Source organism: Atheta coriaria, unplaced genomic scaffold (genome assembly GCF_025399875.1).
Source record: "Atheta coriaria isolate IRGN ID8LTWV9N9 unplaced genomic scaffold, Caltech_Dcor_3.1 hic_scaffold_7_pilon, whole genome shotgun sequence".
Classification (NCBI taxonomy): domain Eukaryota; kingdom Metazoa; phylum Arthropoda; class Insecta; order Coleoptera; family Staphylinidae; genus Dalotia; species Dalotia coriaria.
This window is the reverse complement of record NW_027045449.1, coordinates 10,271,473-10,291,195: the sequence shown is the minus strand read 5'-3', so window position 1 is coordinate 10,291,195 and position 19,723 is coordinate 10,271,473. Positions and strand designations below refer to the sequence as shown.

General features: G+C 35.9%; 3 protein-coding genes across 3 annotated transcripts in view; 2 read left to right on the top strand and 1 right to left on the bottom strand.

Moving 5' to 3' along the window:
* Nucleotides 1-99: 99 nt before the first annotated feature.
* On the top strand, nucleotides 100-1,976 carry LOC135795721 (dehydrogenase/reductase SDR family protein 7-like). Its single transcript, XM_065307481.1, has 3 exons — nucleotides 100-561; nucleotides 623-986; nucleotides 1,170-1,976. Exons 1-3 carry the CDS (start codon nucleotides 424-426, stop codon nucleotides 1,607-1,609), a joined length of 942 nt encoding a protein of 313 aa, XP_065163553.1. The 5' UTR covers nucleotides 100-423; the 3' UTR covers nucleotides 1,610-1,976.
* Nucleotides 1,977-2,035: 59 nt separating this feature from the next.
* On the bottom strand, nucleotides 2,036-3,366 carry Pmi (Transmembrane protein Pmi). Its single transcript, XM_065307482.1, has 4 exons — nucleotides 3,071-3,366; nucleotides 2,793-3,013; nucleotides 2,620-2,732; nucleotides 2,036-2,562 (listed from the first exon to the last, which is right to left on the bottom strand). The coding sequence occupies exons 1-4, from the start codon at nucleotides 3,088-3,090 to the stop codon at nucleotides 2,389-2,391; spliced, it is 528 nt and encodes a 175-aa protein (XP_065163554.1). The 5' UTR covers nucleotides 3,091-3,366; the 3' UTR covers nucleotides 2,036-2,388.
* A 694-nt stretch (nucleotides 3,367-4,060) lies between these two features.
* osp (myosin phosphatase Rho interacting protein outspread) overlaps nucleotides 4,061-19,723 on the top strand; it is a 62,385-nt gene continuing 46,722 nt past the window's right edge. Inside the window, exon 1 of the mRNA XM_065307773.1 lies at nucleotides 4,061-4,895. Within this exon, the coding sequence (XP_065163845.1) occupies nucleotides 4,788-4,895 (108 nt within the window). The 5' untranslated portion in view covers nucleotides 4,061-4,787. The remainder of the gene's footprint in view (nucleotides 4,896-19,723) is intronic.

The window sequence follows — 19,723 nt, the reverse complement described above, 5'->3', positions numbered from 1 at the left end:
CAAGTATTTCACCCTTGAGATACACACTGCGCATGCGCACATTTAAATAAGTTCAATTTATTTCCGCTAGAGTGCGCTACGTGTACTGTTTGTTGTATTTTGATGCGTGACAGAACAGTTGTGTTTTGATTTCGCTGCGAGTCGGCACGTCACATATCAGTGCATAATTATGATAATTACCATGGTTACACTGGAACAATCAACAGTGTGAATGTAGAGACTAGTCGTGAGCAGAGAGACAATGGAATTTGGAATTGAATCGACATCGTTTGTCAGTGATGTGCGATAATATACAAAATTAATCGATAACGCGTCTGATATAAAGTGCAACAACTGCGGCAACAACGTTTACATCATCCACTTCAGATTCACACCGTGGATATTACTTCTTTTCTGCATTAAATTCTCAATAATCATAACATAATGGCAGCTTTACCGGAAAGTAAAAATATTTGGAGTTATGTGAACACAACCGGTGTTGCTCTCACCATCCCATATCTTGTATACAGAGTATTAAAATCTATTTATGTGAATAGAGTGTATGGAAATCTAGTTGGAAAGGTATCAATATAAAAACTTATAAAACCAGTTCTAATTTATTAATATTGTTTGTATTTTTAAGGTTGTAGTCATCACTGGAGCTAGTTCTGGTCTAGGTGAAGCTCTTGCACATGAATTTTACATGCATGGCTGTCAAGTGGTGCTCTGTGCAAGGAGAAGACAAGAATTGGACAGAGTCCGGCAGGATTTACTAAAACTACCCATGGATAGTCCAGTACTGCATCCAATAATTGAACCATTGGACTTGTCTGATCTTAAATCACTACCACAACATGCAGCCAACATTTTGGCAATCACAGGACATGTGGATATTTTGATAAACAATGGTGGTTTGTCAAACAGAGGATCAGTGTTGAACACTGTGCTTGATGTTGATATGAACATCATGAATGTGAATTATTTTGGTACTGTTTGCTTCACAAAAGGTAAGAAATAGGTTATGTTGCTTATATAGGTTATAAATGTAGATTTAATTCAAATTTTGTTTATTCATAATGCATTATGCACTATTTAAAGTTGAACTTTACACCACATTAATGTGAAAGTGAAAAGGTCAATTTTTCTATGTTATCATGATTCTTAATGAGTTTATTTCTATTTTAACACAGCATTCCTACCGAAGATGATAAAACGCAAGCAAGGACACATCGTCAACGTCAGTTCAGTGCAGGGTTTGATTGCAATACCGGCGAGGTCATCCTACAGCGCATCAAAACACGCCCTGCAAGGATTCAGTGATAGTCTGCGAGCGGAGGTCTCACAACACAACGTAATGGTGACTGTTGTCTCACCAGGATACATCAAGACAAATTTATCGATGAATGCGTTGACTCCCAGCGGTGAGAAACACATGCAAATGGATAAAAACACCGAGAAAGGATATGATGCGTCGTATGTGGCGCACGAGGTGCTGAAATCCGTCACGATGCGTCGCCCGGAACTGGTTATTGCTCCGGTTTATGTCAAAGTAGCCATTTTTCTGCGTAAGTATGTCCCATCGGTGTATTTCTTTATTATGGGGCGACGGGCTCTCAAAGAGGATTCGTAAAATGGTTAAAACCGGGTGGGTTTACCCAAAATTTCTGTAATAAATGGAATTAATGGATTCCATTCCAATGTTTTGTTAAACGTAAAACGTAGAAAATATTCATGCACAACACTAATTATTTGCATTTGCTCCTAGTTGGTTGTACCTGTTTGTTTGTTGAGTGTTTTGGACATGAAGGGAGGTAATGACATTGATAATGATAAAAGCCACATTCTTCTTATGCTAGATTCAACAGAATAATCCAGTAATGAAAGAAATGTGACACATAATAATATTAATTTAAAAAATACGTAAAACATCTATTTGTACTGATGGCTGATACTATTTTGAGCTCTGATTGGATGAGTAAAATATATCCTCTCATGGAGTAGGCGTGTGATGTCTTTTGTAATGTTTTGTCGTCGGTGCAGTCGTCAAAAATGCAAATAACTCATAAAAATGCTCTCTGATATTATTGTTTTCGTTTTGCGCATCGTTTTCAATCACATTCTAAGCTCGAACTCGAAACACCTATCAATAACATGCTATTTCTTCAACTCACTGCTCACTGCTTGAGTGTTTTTGCTTAGTATAGAATACGAACATTGCCTTTATTGTGTTGCGGCTAACATTTTCTGACTAAATTTCACTCGGGAAACGTCGACTACTACCGAAAAATACAATTTTGCATATGGATTTAATGCACTCGCGCGGCTCCATCGCGCAAATATCATCGCGGGGTTGTGGCTGCGTTGGGCTGGCTCTCACTAAACGTACGTATGGGACACTGGGCGCGCTAACTACTTCATGCTTCTGTATATTCTAAACGCGCTCAACGCCACCGCCGTTAATGTTACTGACCAATGGAGGATCTTACGCTTCGTGTCGTCTTTGCGCACAAGGACAACGGGTGCGGCGGCTGACATCGCGCTCAATACTGGCAGGCGGGAGAGTTTTCTAGGATCACGTTCAACCTGAACACAAAAAGTGAATTTTTAAGGTGAAAACAAGCAAAGAAAATGAATATTTACTTGATATTTAACACAATTATCAAATTGCCAGGAAGCTGTGTATAAACCTGTGCATAACAGAGAAACCACAGCCATTGGGGTGTTTGCCAGAGGGTTTTCTGGCCAAATAATACCTAAAAGTCAACATTTATTGACTATTCTTTAGTTTTTAAAGGTTTTTTACTTGTACTTACTACTAACAACAGATCCTATCCCTGACAACACTGCAGATTTATGCAGGCAATTGCCAACACTAATCCACCTGGCTGTTTCATCCCCTAGTTGTGCTGGTTCAATAACAATCACACAGCATCCTGCATCCAGAGCTCTTTCAAGCTCCATTGCAAATGTTTGATGTGCAAATTCGCTATCATAAATTTCCCGTATCACAGCCGCATTTGTCGAATGCAACGCTCTGAAATCCAGATTATATTACCTAATATTTTCAAGATAATACCGTGTTTTATACTACCTATCACCGCCAGCGTCCATCCTGAGTTAGTTTCGCACGTCCACCCTTTTTGAATCTCGTCTCACGTGTCCTGCGCGTTTTCGTTTTCGTTTCTTCGTCGTGTTTGTATCGTCGAAAATGTCGCCTACGGCTGACAAATTTTAACGATTGAATGATGAACGAAAACGCTAGGACTATTTGTAGTTATAGATATCAGTCGAGAGCGACGTTTGAGGTTAATCCGCTCGATTTTTAGCGATTTTCAACCTTTCCTAGTCTAATAATAACAATGAACGAACACAACGAAAAGCACGTTTGCCAAGTTATTAATGAAGTCGGATGAAGGCAAGTTACGTAACTGATTGTATTAATACAGACGATTATTCATAGCAATAATTGTGGGAATATTTATCTAACTAACAAATAGAATTAAAATGATGATTGAGTAGGATTGTTTTACGTTTATTTCAAGTAAAAATAGGATAATATCGGAGAAATAAATGTGACAAACGCGCTTTATTTGAATTTTAGTTCTTGACTTTTCCGTTGTCACAAGGTTGGCGCTAGTGGTAATTTTATTTTATTAAAATTTAAATTGTACATTAATATTACAAATAATAACTTATAACATATTGATACAAACAATTTTTACAAATTTTTATTTTAATTTGTTGTAGAATATATGTGAAATTCTAGTAATTTAATTAAGTTTATAATTTCTGTTCAAAAGTTAAACATAGGCAACCCAAACATCTTGTTTATATAAAACCAATGCTCAAACACTACTGTTCAAAGTTTCCGCTGATAACTCCAAATGGATTTAATTTTATTAGGTAATAATGTTGAGTTTTTAGTCTTTTACTGATATCCGGCTACCAGTTTTCTGCCAGTTTGTTGATCGAGGTGATACCTCGTTCTTCAGTGTGTGCGCTCGCGTGCATAATTATAATTCCGTTCCGTTCGGGTCGCGGATCGCGGATGATTCGAACCTCGCGTTGCGCACTCGCGCTCGCCAGCGCCAGTTCCAGTTGCAACTACGAAGCGGACGGACGCACGCGTTCGACGCGCGCGGCGCGACCACATTCTTATATATACGATTCGATTCCACTTGCTATCGCGACGAAAACCGCACGCATTCGTGCCCGACGTGCCCTAATCGCCACCAGCATAAAAAGCCACACACCAACTTGGACGCTTTTTCCTAATTACCACATCGTTGTACAATTTCGTGAGTGCTTGACAGTGTTTTTCACACCGAAATAAAATTGCATTTGCATAGAGTTTTTGGGTTATTCGAACTAACATTTATCGCATTCACACACCTGCGTGAAGTTGACTTGAATGTCACACAGTGTTGATTAAAAGTATTTGTGCACAGCGTGTGTTTACGGGCGAAGAGCAGCGGTGAAAAGTGCGTCGCCACACGCGCGCGCGCGCGCACGAATTCCGTTCGCGAAATTTCGCGCAGCAAGTGCAAGTGCAATGCGCACACGCACGCGTCGCGTACCTGCTGAATATCAGTGATTTATCAAAACATTCGTATCGCTCTCGCGCGCGCGACTCTACAAACACTACGTTAATTGCAGCAGCAGCAGCAGCAGCGCGCGCTCGCATTCTCTAATAAACACTTGCGCAAGTGCCTCGCGGTGTGCGGAGTGCGGTAAAAAGTGAAACGAACGCGACGGTGTGATGACATGAGCGACGGCGTCCGTTCGCTCGTCATCGTTAGAAAGGGACAATGTCGCACTGCAAGAAGTTCACGCCGAACATCTTCAACAAGATCAAATGCTCGAATTGCTTTCGGCAGAAAGAGGAGCACAGCGCCGAGGCGCTGGAATGCAACCGAGTGAGTCCCGCTATGATTATACCTTTTTTTTTCTCTCATCGCTTGTATTTTTCTTCGGACGCACATACCAACCACGTTTACAAAAATCACAAAATCAACCATATCAACCACACACACGGTCGAAATTACAAACGCATTTCTCGATTGTTTTGCGTTTAGATTTTGTGTGTTTTTTGCTTGCCTACGATTTTCTCGCATTGCTGCGTGCTGGTTACTCTTCTTTTCGTCCACATGTGCACATGCGTACGTAACACACACACATGCGCGCAGCCAAGCCGGTTTAAACACTACTAGTAATAAATAAAAACAAAACAAAATTTTTATCTACATCCATACAAATAAAATAAAACAAAAAATAAAAATGCAATGTTATGAATCAAGGTGCATCGTGCGGTCCGGTGGTTTGTAATCGTTGAATCATTTCATTCATTGCCGCTGCTTGCAAGCGCAAGAGTCGCGCCCGTTTACTATGCACACGCCGCTGCGCCGCGCGCTCGCATTTGCATCCGATTTATATCCGGCACGTCCAGCGCGCGCCGCGGCCGAGCAGTGGCCCAAGGTCAAAAGGTTAAGCAAAATCGAATTATCTCATTTTTGAGCGCGCTGCGCCGTGACGCGCGCTCGCTGCAGCAGCCAAGCGCTTATTTACGACCACTTTAAAAATACTAAAATGCACTCGCGCACAAGCATAACTCATTGTAAATCACACGTGCGGAAGGATTGCGGCGAGGAAATGCGAGGGAACAAATAATCGTTTGCGTAATGCAAGGAATGCGTATTGAAACCGCCCGGGGTTTACAGGCGTGTAAAATTGGATAGGTAAATATAAATATTCGCAGAAATTGGAAAAATTTAGTTTTTAGCAATTTTCACAGTAAATGAATTATGACGTATTATTTGAGTGTCATTTCAAGGTCATTGGAGGTTTTGACAGTTGTCATATGCGCAGAATGTCAAAATTACATAATTTGACATTTTTAAAAAGTTTTAAGAAGTTTACTACTTAATTTAGGATGGAATGTTAAAAGTTTGTTTCTTAAGTTGGTAAATTTAACGTGCAGAGTAATAAAATGGTTATTTGATACGAAATTTCAACTAGCAATCAATTTTATCGATCGGTAATTGTTAAAATGTATTTAAACACCAATATAAAGTTGTTTTCACAAGTTTTATGTAAAGAAAATCAAATTTTTGAGTTTTGTATTATTTATACAGGGTTTTCCATAATATTAGTCATCTTTGAGATTAAAAATAATTTATTTGTATTAATTTATGTGATAAGATTAAAATGAAATAATTTTCTGGTTTTTGATGTAATTTATTGCCGTTTCGAACAAGTTGTATGAAAATAATACGATGGAGCGTTGCAAGTCGGAAGAAAAGAGTGTGTGCGCAACAATAAAACGAATTTACAATCGAAAAGTGGTACTAAATGTCGCCAATAAAACGCGTCGTGTTTTACGATCCGCAGCGGAGAAAAATGAAAAATCACGTTAGGAGATTTTAATAAAAAAAAGACACAAACATGCTGAGGTTTAAATAAATCAACATTTTGTAATTATTATTCTCACACGTGCTGCTTTCAATGTATTGTAGTCATCGCAGTAAATAGTGGAATGAGGAATAATGCAATTTGTAGCTGTAAATCCGTGTTGTTGTTGTTTTTTTCGCGCCGGTCCGATCCAGCCGCGCCGATACTATTTGTTTTCTTTACGCGGTTATCGATATCGACGCTCGCGGCCAACCGGGCTATTAAGTCGTTCCCATTGCGCACGAGCATAACTACGTGCTTAATGCGAACAAATTTCCTCGTTCCCGTATTAATCAGCGCAGCGCCGGCACTGAAAGGGGCGACCCGCCATGCCCGCCGCTCTCCATGTGGCATCACAATGCGACTTAAGCCGTGTGCGCGCGCGCGCGCCGCGCCTGCACTACAGCGCGCTATAAGTCAGAAAGGCAACGAGCATTTAGTGCGCTTTAATAATGATGCAAAACGCAAATAAACCATCGCGAATGGTATCAAAGAGACGGCCGCGTTTGGTTCCATCCAGTCTACTGCATCTTACATGCTCCCGATTTCTTGTTATTTGTTAATTCATCAATGAAATTTTTTTATTAAAATTTTTTTTGTTTTTGATTGAAATTTTACTGATTTGAAAGAGAAGAGAAAATGTGTTTGGAATGCACACCGCAAATTGTCAGCCGGCGATGTTTAATAATACAGAAAAAAGGGAAAAGTTTCGATTTCTATTTGAACTTTATTGCTTTCGTTTGCTTGTCGTGTCGATACATCACTGCCGATAGGATAGGAGCGAGTTGCGCGTGTTCGAGCAGTGAAGGAAACATCAAACATGCTCATAAACGCGCACCGGCCGAAAACTGCGCGTTTCTATCGTATCCAGATTACATCTTAACTTCGACACGAATCTTACGATGTGATAAAATCTCATTAGTTTTTATTTTTCTAGAAAATATTGCTGAATATCCGGCCGAATAGTCGGTTTGGTAAAAATTAATTTTTACTGGATTAAAGCGGCATAAAACTTAATTCTTACACTGAAAATATTATAAATGTGATTGTTTGTATGTTTGTTACTCTTTCAAGCAAAAACTACCGAACCGATTTTGATAAATTTTAGGTTAGGGATTGTTTTGATCCTAAAGAATAAAATAGGCTACTTTTTGTCGCAAAAATTTAATTTAAAGGGTGTAAAGTAAGGGTTTATAAGTGGTATTCCGTTAAAAGCTTAGTTACAATTATATTTTTGGCTAAACTAAAAATAAAACATAGCCTTAACCCTCTAACGGTGTATTAGAGACATAACCTAATAACAAACTACTAAAAAATGTGATAAATGTGAGTATTTGTGTGTTTGTTACTCTTTTACTCATAAACCACTGAACCAATATTAATAAATTTTGGTATAGAGATAGTTTTGACTTTGGATAATAATATAGACCACTTTTTGTTGCAAGAAAATAGCGTAAAGGGAGTAAATTAAGAGAAATTCGGCTTGGAATCGGCCGAATATTCGGTTTGGTCAAAAATTAATTTTTATTTGAATAAAGCGGCATCACAATATTTACACCCATTTTTTTTATAAATTAGCCATAGATTAGGTTTTCTTTACCAACTAGTCAGCGACTATTCGGTACATTTCTATAGAAATTGCCTGAACTTGAAGTCAAGTTGGAGTTATTTTAGGTCGCAAAGTGAAATGGAAGCGACATAATGTCATTGTCGGCATGCCTGCGCGTCCTGATTATATCAATAGATTTCGACCCGAGTCACTTCGCTTCGTCCGCGTGCTGCCTTGCACTTTACACCGCGCGAATGTGTGCGTAGAGTCATTGTCGCGACTGATATAGTAATGTCGACGCGGCGCGCACCGCATAAATCGAATAGAAAGTGTATGAAAAGTTAATGAATGTACAAATATATCAGCCGTAAGTAGTACTCGCCGCGCACAATGCCCACTATGAATGACATCGCTCGACTGCGAAACGCAAACATAATTCAAGAGCAAAAAATCACCGCTTGAAGTGAAATCCAAATTAATTTACTAAAACCAACTAGAAGTTCCTGTTTTCCAGCGTTTTCTACATGGATGCACGTTTTTGTTGTCAACGCCATAAATGTACGCCCATGCCCGCACATTAATGGCATTAATTTCCTTTCGATTCGAATTTCGAGCGCCGTACGCATGCGCATGCGTTTCCGAAACGAATAACCGCCATAAACGCCATCAATGCGTCAACTCACGCGCGCGCGATTTCTAATCGATGCTTCACATTCGGCCATCGGCCAATTAACTAATAAAAAGTATTCAGGAATGGCGACATGTGCGCCTTGGTAGATAATGCCCATGTTCGTGAATGATGATGAAAGCAAACAACAACAACAACGCACGACTTGTGTGAGCAACTTTTTCTTCAACGACTTTTTGTTTTTAATTAATGCACGTCGCGCAGACATTTCGTAATTGGTCATATCTGTCGATCGCACCAACGAAAGTTATTGATGCGTTTCTCTACGCCGCAAGTATTATGCTAATACATGATTAGTTAAATTTGCGTTTTCGCCCGACTTCCGATCGATGATAATCACATATATTGTTTTTGATCAACTTTCGTTTTGTTGTATTTTGCGTCCGGATAATGATAATAAACGCAGGAACGTGGTATGGTTTTGATTCGGCTTTGGTTGTCGCGCGGTAGCCACAGCGTGCACGGGAAGATGGAATAAAAGGTGTACGGAATAATAACACACATGGACAAGTCGATGGAATGCAGGTAGTAGGCTGGCGTGCCGCTGATACTCTCTCGGCGCATTCGGCCGCGCTCGGTTTCTGTGTTTCTGCTGCAAGCTGGTTCCCTTCGTGCGTTTCGCCGCCGCGCGCACTTCTGTTTTTCTGAGGCTGCGGTGTGTGTGTTGTGTGTTTGCCCACTGCCCAGTGCGGTGCTTCTGTGTGGAGTGCATGCACCCATCTTTATTACCATTGATGATTATAACCTAAAAAGGGCGATTGAGTAACCTGCAAGCTGTCAGAAATCAATCAGAACCTAAAAATCATAATTTTAATATTGATTCTATAAATTTATTGATTTGTATGTTTGTTACTCTTTTAAACAAAAACTAATGGATGAATTTTGGTAAATTTTGGTATGGAGGTAGTTTGGACATTGGAGAATAACATAGACTATTTTTTGTTGCCAAAATATAATTTAAAGGGTGTAAAATAAGGGTTTAAAGTTGGTATTTCGTTACAAGCCTAAATATTACTATATTTTTGGCTGTAGTATTTTTGTATTTTTGTCTAGTAACAATCTATACAAAATTATGATAAATATGATTTTTGTATGTTTGTTACTCTTTCATTCAAAAACCACTGAACCAATTTTGATAAATTTTGGTATAAAGATAGTTTAGACTATGGAAAATAACATAGGCTACTTTTTCTCCCGAAAATATTGTTAAAAAGGTGTAAAATAAGGGATGAAAGTTGGAATTCCGACAAAATTACGTTTTTCGATGAATTAAGAATAATAAAACACCTATAACGGTGTTTTTCACCAACATAACCTAACACTACAATAGAAGAGAATAGAGAATATAACGTAATGAAACAAATGCAAAACTACAAGTGGTTGGTATTTATGCTTTGAACCTATTTGAATTTATGCTGAATATCTGCAACGTACGTGGGCACTCGTACCGTTTTCGATCCTTGCGCGATTCGCATTCGTATTTATTCCGCCTCCCATCATCGTGGCGCGCTCTCCTCGCCATGCATTTACATTCGTTCGTCGGCGGCGTGTGCGCTTCGTTTTCGTCGTCGTCGTCGTCGTCGTTTCGTGACGCTCCGCGTTCGGCATTTTTCACGCATTAAAATACGTTTGGGATTTTACAATCGCGAACGTGGTCGTCGCGCGCGGGCCGTTGTTTTCGCGCGCGCACTTATTGTGCGAAATATAATGGCGCTGCCGGCTATTATCATCAGCATGCATTTGTTCGTTTATTGCGTTTTAACTGTTTGCCCATCATCCACATCATCCAATCCACTGAGCGCTGAGTTTATGATGCGCCGCTGACGTTTCCGCGATGGTAAAATTAAATATATAGGTTAGGTTTATATTTATAGGTTAGAATTGCAAATAAAAGACATTTTTAGAAAAAAAATATGAATGAATGAAAATATGCGTGTAAAAAGCAAAAAAGTCTTCAATGAAAACGTACGCGATTTTTATTAGTGCGTTTGAAGTTTAAGTAGCAATGGCGACAGGTGTTTGATGCGATTAAAGACGCATTCGAGATTTATTAATAAATTCAGGCGCAATTTTCAATTTCTTTTCGCGTTAATTTAGTGTTATTTCTCGTGTGATGAATGAATTTAATGTTAACGCTAGTGAAAATTACGCCGCTGCTCGTACAAAAGTGAAAAGGGAATTTCTTTTGCGCCGAAGAAGAGAATATTCGCTCGAATCGTATTTGAACTATGAGTACCTATATAACTCAGATGGAGAATGAATGAAGATGGAATTCTAAACGTGCTTAAGGCTATTTCGCCACGATTGCATTGAATGCACTCGCGCATGCGCAATAAATAACTCTTTTTAAATATGAATTTATTTTCGACGAAATCATGCCTGTCGTATCCAGTTAGTTGTAATATGTAACATGGTAGATGTAACATGACAGGACATGTCATTCATATTCATATTCGTAAAATCACAACATTGTACAATATGTAAGCAAGTAAAGCGTAATCGCGGTTCACCGATTCATTGCGTCGCTGTTCGCTGGTTATTGTTTAATGCTTACACACATATACCTATATCGTAGGTATTCGTAATTCTCCATCGGTGCGGTAAGCCGACTCTACCGCAGTTGTCTTATTGCTTATTATTTATGAAGAAAAAGTAAATAAACGCGGCAAAAAACAACTGCGGGCAATAATCATTTACAGTGCGTTCACTCCATGCAGGAGTTTTTATCGCGCGGTTGTGTGTTTGGTTGCATAGAGTAAAAATGAATCATTTGACAGATGACATGTGACATTTTGCGGTATTTCCTACTTGAGGTTCCGAAAACGTCGCGTAATGTTTGTAAATGGCGATTATCCGAAAAAGGGCTTGGTTCATATTCTTGGAAGTATATTAAGTTAAAATAATTGGCTTATAACTTAAGCCTTCATCCAATTATTTCATATTATCGGACGTTCAACAACCGGCAGCGGATAGAGATTCAATTATAGAGAAAATAGAAAACAAGGGAACAAAATCAAAGTTATAAATTTGATTATTTGAGTATTTGTATGTTTGTGTCGCTTTTACGCAAAAACCACTCAACCAAATTTTATAAATTTTGGTATAGGGATAGTTTAGATATTGGAGAATGACATAGGCTAGTTTTTATGGCGAAAATATAATTTTAAGGGTGTAAAATAAGGGTTGAAAGTTTATTTCGACTAAAAATTATACATAAACCCAAAACTATGACGCTGTTTTTAATATTTTACCAAAATCACAGTTTTAATACCAACTATTAGTATAAATATGATTGTTTGTATGTTTGTTCCGCTTTCACACAAAAACCACCGAACCAATTTTGATAAATTTTGGTATGGAGATAGTTTTGACTTTGGAGAATGATATAGATTACTTTTTATTACAAAAATATAACTTACAGGGCGTGAAATAAGGGATGAAAGTTAATATTTTGATTAAATCATATTTAAAGCTATATTTTCAGTGAAATTTAACATTTTTATGTTTTTCTGATCGAGTATGCAGTTTGTTAGATAATTTTGTTTCTTTATAAATTCAAAAATATTCGCGGGGCGATGTGCCCGATACGCAAAAGCCACCGCAAGCGCACAACCACTGGTATGCGCGGCTCGTAAGAAAATTGTAGTGCTCGCTATTAAATTACACACTGCCATATTCGGTCAACGATCGAATTAGTAATTGCGTGTGTATCAGCGATATAATGTGTGCATTAACTGTAATTTCGTCGTTTGCGGTAAGACGCAAAGTAAGAAATACCGCATTTTATAATAATTCAAATGCCTGCCTGCACCAACGACTGACTACTCGCCAGCCAGCGCCGAGTGATTAAATTATTGCATGAAAATTTCGAATCTATCAACCCAACCAAACAGTTAGCTGTGATTGCTGCGCGCGAATGGCAAAAACGGTGTGCGACTGCAAAGCAAACACACGGCGGACATTTCCTGGTGGAATCATTGTCTGTATAATAATATTTAATATTGTGTGCTCTGTGTATCTGGCAATAGCGTCACGCTATTGTCGTTTTGGTATTTTCTTCCAAGTTCTCATTGCAAGCAGTTGGAATGAATGACGTAAGTAAGTCGTGGATAAAATAATATCTACTTAGTTAAAATTGGATAGGAGGTATTGATTGCGGGTAACTTTCGATGCGATTAATTTAATTATTATTTTGACATTTTCAATCGGTATGGGATTGCAATTATGGCTAGAAATGAGAATATTACTTAAGTAGGAAATAATTTCTGTTGAGGTAATTTGCTAAACCGTGGGGGTTCTGTGCAGTTATCGGTAAATTCAAATGGGAATTTATAAAATTACATATTTAATGTTATTTATTAAATTTTTGTATTGCGTTAGAAGATAGGTTAGGTTTGACGACTTATACAAGTAACGGGCGACTATCAGCGACCTCTAGTGGCCATCTGAATAAACAAAACATCATATTTATATAATTTTTTGAAATCTTACTTTAATTGACTATAACTTTGTTTTAAATAATCTTACAAACAAAATCATTTCACTGATTGATGAAGAATTTAATTCTCTAGCAAGTTTTGAAGAAATTTTTGTGTTATCTTCAATAATTATCTAGTTATTCTTGATTAACTATTAAAATTAGCATGACGCGACTCTGATAGTGCTTTTCTTTAAATTAATGTTAATAACTAGAGGAGCAATAAAGTTATTGTTATGATTTCTTCATAAATGCATTTAGTATTAACTATTGTATCTCTGTATATAAATATTTCATTGATAACAGCGGTTTATCTAAAGTTACAAGCGAATTTGTGTCAATTTATTAATTTTTCTCGAAATCATTTTTTAGTTGACTATAACTTTGTTTTAAATAATCAGATTATCAAATAATTTTACAGATTGATGACGAATTTAAATTTGAGTCTAATTTTGAAGAAATCATAGTCTTATCACAAATAATTATCGAGTTATTCTTGATTAACTATTAAAATTAGCATGACTCGGCAATGATACTGCTTTTCTTTAAATTATTATTAATAACTTGAAAAGCAATAAAATTGTTATGATTTATTCATAAATGCATTTAGTATTAACTATTGAATCGTTGTATTCAAATATTTCATTGATAACAGCGGTTTATCAAAAGTTACAAGCCAATTTGTGTCAATTAATTAATTTCTTTTTTAAAATTATTTTTTAATTGACTATAACTTTGTTTTAAATAATCTGACAAACAAAATATTTACAGATACAATCAAGAATTTTATTCAGTGTCGAGTTTTGAAGGAATTAGAATTTTATCTCTAATAATTTTCGAGTTATTCAATATTTTTAAACGTAAAACTAAAACATAGAAATTAGAATTTTCAATGAAAAGTAAATATTATTCTATCAGTTAGTGAAATATACGAGTAGTAGGGTGTCCGTTATTTCCCACATTGATTTTTTTTTTGTTGCCGCCCTCTGAAGTTTTAGTTTTAGCTCTAAAATAAATGATCCAACGTAAATTAGCTCTTAATTTTTAATTTAAACCGTGCCGGAATCATGATACTTTTTCCATTTAAATAACATGGGATTTCCTGACGTTTTACATTTAATTTTCTATCTCCAAAGTAAATGAACCTACAGCTTCGACAAAGACATATTCTAATGCAAAATTTTACCCTCTACAAAAAAGATCTCTTTGGTTTTTTCCATAAAAACATTCCTGTAAAAGTTATTTGCAATCAAAGTTATTCACATAGTTTATAATCTCATTCACAGCAAATTCTAACTGCGCCACCTATGGTCAATTGATCGAAACTAGAGTTTAAGTTACAATAGCCGCGTATCGACAACGCGTCGATGTATACTTTTAATCGCAAATAACTTTTACAGGAATGTTTTTATGGAAAAAACCAAAGAGATCTTTTTTGTAGAGGGTAAAATTTTGCATCAGAATATGTCTTTGTCGAAGCTGTAGGTTTATTTACTTTGGAGATAAAAAATTAAATGCAAAACGTCAGGAAATCCCATGTTATTTAAATGGAAAAAGTATCATGATTCCGGCACGGTTTAAATTAAAAATTAAGAGCTAATTTACGTTGGATCATTTATTTTAGAGCTAAAACTAAAACTTCAGAGGGCGGCAACAAAAAAAAAATCAATGTGGGAAATAACGGACACCCTAACGAGTAGGTACAGATAACAAACATTTTTGTCACTCAAACACTACTCGAACTGTCTCTAAACGCTTCGTTCCACATAGCGACTCGGAAAGTGACACGAAATGCGTCCCATTTCCCTTTTTGTGTGCGCACACCAATTCAATAATTTCAAGTAATTGCCGTGCACATTATTAATCTTACCTACTTTACCCACGCTGCGTTTAGCGATAATTACATGCTTTATTTGTTTGTCCTCGTCTCTGCATGGCTATGATTTGGTTGATTCCGATTCGTGTTTGCTTTAGATGTTCAGATTTCGCCTTTATTTGCTCACCCACATCCTCAATTCATATTCAAACACACAAACGCATTCAATATTTTTGTGGCTCGTGGACAGTTTTCATTCGCGGCACTTCACCAAGTCTCTATTCATTCATTCATTTTTTGTTCATGTACCTTTCTAAACGCAGCCAAAATTGGTTAAGCCTATTTATTTACATTTAAATAATGCATGTGCGACGCAGAAGATACGAGATTATCTCTTATACCTACAAGCCATCTGTTTGTGGCTTGTTTGTTTTCATAATTATATTACAAACGTGTGGATGTGTAACTTGTGCTGTTTATGCTCTATTAGCTCTTGAGTTCCGGCGATGGAAAGTACTGTTTGATTTCAACAGCCGGCGGAAGTAGTAAAAGTTTTTGTTTTTACATCCAGAGCTAAGTTTTTAACAAAATCAGTGAGAAAATATAATTGAAATACCTTGTACGCTGAGTTTTTATTATTTGCTCACTTGTTTTATGATCTGTGCAATTAAATAGAAAATTACCAGAGAAATTTGATGATTAAGTTGTAGAAAAAAAATTTCTAAACATTAAAAATGAGTTTTTGTTGTAAATATTTAAAAATAGCGTAAATATAATTAAACTAATTAAAACATGCTGGTTTTGACGTAAACGCCAGCTTGTTTAATTAGTCAAACATGTGTTTAAAGTGCCGAAAAAGTAATTTAACGATTTTCCAATTAAATGACGCACACGCAACCGAAAAAAATTGTTTTCCTAAACGTAAGTAATTAGACAATTACTTTTTTTCTTCAAATTTGTTTATTGTTACTCTCTCAATAGTCGAGTTAACTCAATTAGGTGCAATTACAATTAGTCACATTTGAAATAACAATGAATTGTTAGCCTAGAAAGCTTTAAATAATAATAGAATAAAACCTGCCTTTGTACTGTCATGTTTTTTCTATAATTTTTAAGTTTCAAGCTGGGATTGAAAGAAAAAACATTTTGGAAAGTGAAAAGATGAATTTTTGAAAGCTGGACGATGCACCAGCGCCGCGATATCATCGACGTCGGCGACCAGAAAGCGGAAAATCAATTAACTTGTAACTCTTGCGTCTGTCTCGAAGCCATTCGAGCATCTCGGCCGAATCGTTTGCTTGTTTACTAATTCGATTGGTCGTCGCACATAAATAATATGCCAACATATTGTTCGCGACTAGCGAATAATATTTATTATTATAAATTGCGATAATGCGAAACGTGCGGCGCGAATATGCATGCTTGGTTAAGCTGCACATGCAGAAAGAAAGCAAAGAAAGTTATTGAGCATTCAAATATGAGGATAGGTATTGTCGGAATGGAATTATTGGAAAATGTTTTTATCAGGCGTGCTTGGTGAGAACATGATGGTTGAGAAATTTTGTAAGTGATGGTTTACTAATTTAGCAATTTACGTTTCACTTTTTTCCTTCAGTGCGGGTTTCCAGATAACAGTTGAGTTGGGTATTTGTAGTTGTGGTACAGTTAGTTTACAAGAAGTATAGGGCAATAGTTCAAAATAATATACATTTAAATTGTGGACTTTTTTCACTTTTAATGGCTTATAACTTTTAGTACAGTAATCCAATCAACAAAATCTTTTGTGTTTGGGTGTAAAATTTTATTGGGAATATATTTCTGAAGAAATTATTGATTTTTGTTGTTTGGTTATTGAGTTATTTGTTATTAAGTATAACTATTCGAGTGGGATGATAATGGTACTTTTTTTTCTTTAAATTATTAATAACTCGAAAAGTGATAGAGATACAGTTATGATTCTTTAAGAAATTTATTTATTGTTAAATTCTGAATCTGTTTGTGAAATTATTTTATTGCTATCACTGTTTTATCAAAAGATATAGACCAAATTGTGATAATATGATAATTTTTCATAAAATTATATTTTAATTGACTATAATTTTGTTTTAAATAATCAGATCAACAAAATTGTTGCACAAATCATTAAGAATTTAATTGTGCACCTATTTTCAAAGAAATTATAATTTTATCATTAATAGTTATTGAATTATTCTTTATTAACCATTAAAATTTATGTAGCGTGGCTCTGATATTGCTTTACATTCAATTATTATTAATAACTTGAAAAGCAATAACGTTATTGTTATGATTTCGTCAGGCATGTATTTATTATCATCTATTGAATTGCTGCATATAATTATTGCATTGATAACAGCGATTTGCCTAAAGTTACTAGCCAATTTATGTTAATTTGTTAATTTTTTCAAAATCATATTTCAATTGACTATAACTTTGTTTTAAATAATCAGAGTAACAAATAACTTTACAGATTGATGAAGAATTTTATTATGAATCTAAATTTGAAGAAATTATAATTTTATCATTAATAATTATTGAGTTATTCTTTATTTACCATTAAAATTTATGTGGCGTGACAATGATAGTGCTTTTCATTCAATTATTATTAATAACTTGAAAAGCAATAAAGTTATTGTTATGATTTCGTCAGGCATGTATTTATTATCATCTATTGAATTGCTGCATATAATTATTGCATTGATAACAGCGATTTGTCTAAAGTTACTAGCCAATTTATGTTAATTTGTTAATTTTTTCAAAATCATATTTCAATTGACTATAACTTTGTTTTAAATAATCAGAGTAACAAATAACTTTACAGATTGATGAAGAATTTTATTATGAATCCATATTTGAAGAAATTATTATTTTATCATTAATAATTATTGAATTATTCTTTATTAACCATTAAAATTTATGTGGCGTGACAATGATAATGCTTTTCTTTCAATTATTATTAAAACTAGAGAAGCAATAAAGTTATTGTTATGGTTTCTTCAGGCATGTATTCAGTATTAACTATTAAATAGCTATATTCAATTATTTAATTGATAACAGCGATTTCACAAAAGTTACAAGCCATTTTATATTAATTTATTAATTTCTCCAAAATCTTATTTTAATTGCCCATAACTTTGTTATAAATTATTCAATCATTAAAATTATTTTACAAATATATGCAGAATTTAATTCTCTATCTACACCTAAGGAAATTGTAATTTTATCATGAATACTTTTCGAGTAATTTACTATTAATTGTAATAATTCAAGCACCGAACTTTCTCACCATCTAAGTGCACAGCAAACATTAAAATGACTTACTTATCGAATACAAATGTAATGGAACAAGTGTAGGTAAATCACGAAACAAATGATTTACAATGATTAACAAAGCATTTAATAAATTAACCCGTTGCATGAGAACGATGTTGTGAATGTGAAACGCTGCTCGAGCTCCATTTATGATAAATTCGATTAAAATATTACTTTCAGCGCACTTAAGTTATTGTATTGTATACAAATGTAGTTAATTACTATCGAATGCTGCTGGCTGATGGTTGGTGTATTTGCAATGGCTGCTATTTACTAAGCCTTATACGCGAACATTTTCTCGATTATGATCGCCTCTCGCGTGTATTTATCTGCATCGCGCACACAATCGGAAGCCGCTCCCGTGGCCCTCGTGGCCACGAAGAGATAGCAATAATTGCGGCGAACAATATACACTGGAATAATTACTCTCGAGTATAATACATGCGGTGACACGATAAAGTTTAATTCAATTAGACGCAATCAACGAGCGAGTAATAAAACCGAATTTGTTTCAAGAAGATGTGTGCGTTGCTTTGGAGTTATGAATGTGTTAAATAAATAGCGGCGTCGTCACGGACGTCGTCGTCGTGGTCGTCACCGGCCGGCGAACGGAACGCGAACGCACCGCGCGCGCGCACATATGGAAAAGCAAGCTGGTTCGTTGACCAGTTGTGGACCGGCTGCGGGCTGAAAAGGCGAGCCGAACACACCGCGAACACGCACGCGGCATCTCGCGGGCCCCGCAGATCGCATGCATCCTCATACTTCGTACCTCGCCACAGCCTCCTATTATTACTATTACTCCATCCGAACGTGCGCGAACACAACTACTACACACTGTCGGCCGTGTCGGCCTCTGCGATAATTACGCCCGGGCTCGACCAAGTCGTCTAAAGTCTAAGCAACGGTCTAAACTCGTCTGCATGTCAACATCACAAGTACCTGAGACTAGCTGGTTCAGCATAGACAAGTTCTAGGTATATAGGAGAAATGTTTTATTTTTGACGTTTTTGTTTGTAATTCGGTGATATTTTGCATTATTTGGAAGAATAACTCAATAATAATGTCACTTCCTTTATGTTGATTCAATCAGGTGTGGGGAATGGTGGTGAAATTGTGTGTTGCATAGTTTAAATTCAATTGGTGTTAGGATTTGTGTTTTATTAAGCGGAAATCGCGAGTTTTTGAAGTTTTTTCATTACATTTTTAGTAATAACTAGAGAAGTTATTAAGTTATTGTCATGATTTCTTTAGAAACGTATTTAGTATTAATTATTGAATCGCTGCATAGAATTATTTCATTGATAACAGCGGTTTTTCAAAAGTTACAAGCCATTTTATGTGAAATTGTAATTTTTTCAATATCATGTTTTAATTGACTGTAACTTTGTTTTAAATAATTTCATCAACAAAATTTTTTCATAGATTGATAAAGAA